The 4,813-nt window shown below is 35.7% G+C and overlaps 1 protein-coding gene across 2 annotated transcripts in view; it reads right to left on the reverse strand.

The window, feature by feature from the left end:
* Positions 1-4,813, reverse strand: part of SLC2A2 (solute carrier family 2 (facilitated glucose transporter), member 2) — a 29,470-nt gene that overhangs the window by 17,730 nt on the left and 6,927 nt on the right. The window contains exon 1 of one of the 2 annotated variants that reach the window (XM_014533610.1): positions 4,284-4,451. In XM_014533610.1, coding sequence (XP_014389096.1) covers positions 4,284-4,367 — 84 coding nt within the window. In that variant the 5' untranslated portion in view covers positions 4,368-4,451. Of the gene's footprint in view, positions 1-4,283; positions 4,547-4,813 lie in introns of those variants that run through there. The other variant, XM_005886576.2, reaches the window with a different exon arrangement.

The raw sequence follows: 4,813 nt of genomic DNA on the forward strand, positions 1-4,813 counted from the left end.
GACAAAGGGAGGAAAAGGGGGGACATCTGAAATAGTGCAAAAAAAAAAAAAAAAGAAAAGAAAAAGAAAAAAAATAACTTCTGCTCAGACGCGAGAAATGGCCAAGGATAAATAATCTAAAAAAAAAAAATACTTGAAGTGGTTGAATCAGGGAGAAGGAAATATATTTCTAAGTATATTTCTTTAAATCTCCCTCTAAATACTCCTATTAGCATAGGACTATTGCCCTTGTCCTCATCATCAACAAAGAAGACTGCATTCACTGCCTGCTCACTCTGCGGAGACATTGTGCTAAACCCTTTATACTCCTTCTTACTCCATTGGCACAATAATGCCACAAGGTAGGTATTATTATATATATTTTTTCCGCATTGCAGATGGGAAGAAAACGTCTTAGAGAACTTAGGTAACTTACACATTTTCACACAACTATTAAGTGACAGAGCTGCGAGGTGATCTGGGTGAAACCAGGGGTTAAGGTTTCATTTTAGTGAGTTCCATTTTCCATACAAAAGAAAGAAAGCATTCCCAGACCAGGAATGTTTGCCTTTCTTGATTCACAGTGGTGTGGATTGCACAGACCATGGTCACCCCCATCATTACCTTGTAATTAAACTGTAAGCCCAGAGTCTCTGGAAAAATTGACCTTGAGAGTCCAAATTGAAAAATAATGGTCATAGATATATATTGGCTATTATACAATGACAAGGAAAGCTTTTTTAAAAGGCAGTAATGGAAAATACATTTTTATTTATTTACTTTTAACTGGTGAAGTAATGACCCCGGCAATAAGGAAAATCATGCCATTTCTCAATGAAGCATCTCAGAAAAATGGTTATGTGGAAGAGACTGAACTCTCTAGTCTTATTTTTAAATTAAAATTTTAATTTTATGGCTGTTTTTCATGGAGAATCATTTTTTTCTCCAAGAGCTGGAGGAAACCTCACTTTTCGTTACCATAAGTTATTTGATAAATGGTTATTTGACATTGTTTGGGGGATGACCGATGCTGCTGTTAAATCCTAAGAGTTGAAAGGACATGCATTCCAGTTCCATCTCTAGGACACTGATTAAATGTTTTAAAGTAAGTCACTGGACCTCTCAAAATCCTGTCTCTAAATGAGAGGCAGCAGGGCTTACATTTTTTCTTCAGGGATGGAAGAAGTATAAAACATCAGTAGCTGCTGAAAGACTTAGTTTGTCCATATTTTAAATTTTAACTTAATTTTGCTTAATTTTATTTATTTTAGAAATAATTAATCTAAACACCAGTAGGTTGATTAAAATGGGAGGAACTGACCATTTTTTTTTTATTGTAGAGGAAAGTCCCTTTCAAATAAGAACAAAAATAAACCGTGGGTTCCCATGCTACTCAATACTTAAGGAAATTTCTTACAGTCTTTTTATTGAAAAGCTCCAGTACAAGAGAAAGAAGTTATCAGAATCTTAATAACCAGAGATAAAATTATAATTTAAAGTAGGAAATTTATGAACGAAATAAACTGTAATTCAGAATTACTAAGACAGTTATATCTTAGCCTATATCATTTACATTTTAAAGGTTTTGAATTTTCTAAATTTTCCATATTTGTATAATTATTTCTATCACTAGAAAAAGGTAATTAATAAACAAAAGATAGACTTAAAGAGTAGAAAACATTTAAAGAAATAATCAGCTTATTTTCTAATTTTATTATTATTTTCTTTTGGGGAGATGGGGCATCCAAAGAGCTTTAGTATGTCACATGACTAAGTAAAATGTGAGTGTAAAGGAGTTGCACTGATGTTTTCAGTCCAGAACACTTAATAGAAACCAGAGAACCCAATAAATTACCTTAAAAATGGTTACTAGCTAGTTAATAGTATATTCTATTGGGTGGGAAGGGGGAGGTGAGGGGAAATGAGATAAAGTCTTAAAAGAGATAGCCTGAAAAGTATGTTTGATGCCAGATTGCTCTAAAGTCCCTTTTCCTTACTACCAATGGATGCTGGAGCACTTCACAAACTTAGATTTCAATTTCTGACACAGACAACAGTGTGGTGATGGCCTGAGGGGAGCAGGAGTGGGGACTGGGTGAAGGGGGACAAAGGGAGGAAAAGTGGGGACATCTGAAATAGTGCCAACAAAAAAAAAAAAAGAAAAGAAAAAGAAAAAAAATAACTTCTGCTCAGACGCGAGAAATGGCCAAGGATAAATAATCTAAAAAAAAAAAATACTTGAAGTGGTTGAATCAGGGAGAAGGAAATATATTTCTAAGTATATTTCTTTAAATCTCCCTCTAAATACTCCTATTAGCATAGGACTATTGCCCTTGTCCTCATCATCAACAAAGAAGACTGCATTCACTGCCTGCTCACTCTGCCGAGACATTGTGCTAAACCCTTTATACTCCTTCTTACTCCATTGGCACAATAATGCCACAAGGTAGGTATTATTATATATATTTTTTCCGCATTGCAGATGGGAAGAAAACGTCTTAGAGAACTTAGGTAACTTACACATTTTCACACAACTATTAAGTGACAGAGCTGCGAGGTGATCTGGGTGAAACCAGGGGTTAAGGTTTCATTTTAGTGAGTTCCATTTTCCATACAAAAGAAAGAAAGCATTCCAAGACCAGGAATGTTTGCCTTTCTTCATTCACAGTGGTGTGGATTGCACAGACCATGGTCACCCCCATCATTACCTTGTAATTAAACTGTAAGCCCAGAGTCTCTGGAAAAATTGACCTTGAGAGTCCAAATTGAAAAATAATGGTCATAGATATATATTGGCTATTATACAATGACAAGGAAAGCTTTTTTAAAAGGCAGTAATGGAAAATACATTTTTATTTATTTACTTTTAACTGGTGAAGTAATGACCCCGGCAATAAGGAAAATCATGCCATTTCTCAATGAAGCATCTCAGAAAAATGGTTATGTGGAAGAGACTGAACTCTCTAGTCTTATTTTTAAATTAAAATTTTAATTTTATGGCTGTTTTTCATGGAGAATCATTTTTTTCTCCAAGAGCTGGAGGAAACCTCACTTTTCGTTACCATAAGTTATTTGATAAATGGTTATTTGACATTGTTTGGGGGATGACCGATGCTGCTGTTAAATCCTAAGAGTTGAAAGGACATGCATTCCAGTTCCATCTCTAGGACACTGATTAAATGTTTTAAAGTAAGTCACTGGACCTCTCAAAATCCTGTCTCTAAATGAGAGGCAGCAGGGCTTACATTTTTTCTTCAGGGATGGAAGAAGTATAAAACATCAGTAGCTGCTCTTAAGGAAATTTCTTACAGTCTTTTTATTGAAAAGCTCCAGTACAAGAGAAAGAAGTTATCAGAATCTTAATAACCAGAGATAAAATTATAATTTAAAGTAGGAAATTTATGAACGAAATAAACTGTAATTCAGAATTACTAAGACAGTTATATCTTAGCCTATATCATTTACATTTTAAAGGTTTTGAATTTTCTAAATTTTCCATATTTGTATAATTATTTCTATCACTAGAAAAAGGTAATTAATAAACAAAAGATAGACTTAAAGAGTAGAAAACAGATTTAAAGAAATAATCAGCTTATTTTCTAATTTTATTATTATTTTCTTTTGGGGAGATGGGGCATCCAAAGAGCTTTAGTATGTCACATGACTAAGTAAAATGTGAGTGTAAAGGAGTTGCACTGATGTTTTCAGTCCAGAACACTTAATAGAAACCAGAGTAGAGAAATGGAGACACCACTGGCTTCATCTTTGGTTGGGGCTTGGATATAGAAGTAGCAGCAGCTATAAACCTCTTGCCAAGTGTACTGAGCAATTGAGGGCTGGGGAATATTGACTTGATCTTAGAACTTGACTGAACCAAATGCCAAATTCTAATTTGAAGATGAAAAACTGGATGTCTGAGAAATGGAGCGATTTGGTGACGCAAACAATAGACTCCCAGGTTAAAAATTCCACTCTCGGCCCTTCTATTGAGCTCTAGAGTTAGTCATTTGTTCAGTGGGTTCTTAATATGTTTTATAACTTAGAAAGCCAGAGAATCAAAGCAATTGTCTAAAAATGCACACCAAACTCACCTTTGCGGTAATTACCTCCACAATTAAGCAGATTGGTGCAACAGCTTTTTCCATTATTTGGTTCAACACTGATCTAACTCATAGGGTCACGTGGTGAAAAAGCAACTCAAAAACTATTCCACAAAAAGAAAGGTGATTTCTTTCTAAACTAATTCCAATAAACCCCAAATACGAAAGTTTCCGTGTTTCTGCTTGCTTATGAAATTTGCCTACCTTCCAAGCTGGTCCCCAAGCCACCCACCGAAGAATGATGCAATCATTCCACCAATTGCAAAGCTGGACACAGACAGGGACCATAGCATGGTGATGAGGCCAGAATCTTCCACAAACTCTTCCTCAGGCGGAGGGGTTGGCGTTGAATTCATTAGGTTGGGGGTTCTGGGCATTTCCTCTGTACTGGCGATAGCATCGCTGCTGAGAGCTTTTCGGTCAGCCAGCGGGACATCCAAAACATGTCTATAATGGGTAATTATTATCTGAGAAAACAAAAACATTTCAAACAATCTATATATCTTTATTCATTGTTTTTCTTTAGAGTATTTGTTAGGTATTTAAACAGGATCATTCCAATTATGTGCATTACACACATACAAACACATGTAGATTTATTTATAGTTGACCATCATAATAAGAAAAGGCCAAGAGGCGTCACAACCAAATGACCAGTAGCCATGAGGTGGCATTGACCACTTCTCCGTCCCTCCCCGCCAACCTGCGAGCGGGGAGCGGAGTGGGACCGGCAA

The sequence above is a fragment of the Myotis brandtii genome, unplaced genomic scaffold (genome assembly GCF_000412655.1).
Source record: "Myotis brandtii unplaced genomic scaffold, ASM41265v1 scaffold99, whole genome shotgun sequence".
NCBI classification, from domain to species: domain Eukaryota; kingdom Metazoa; phylum Chordata; class Mammalia; order Chiroptera; family Vespertilionidae; genus Myotis; species Myotis brandtii.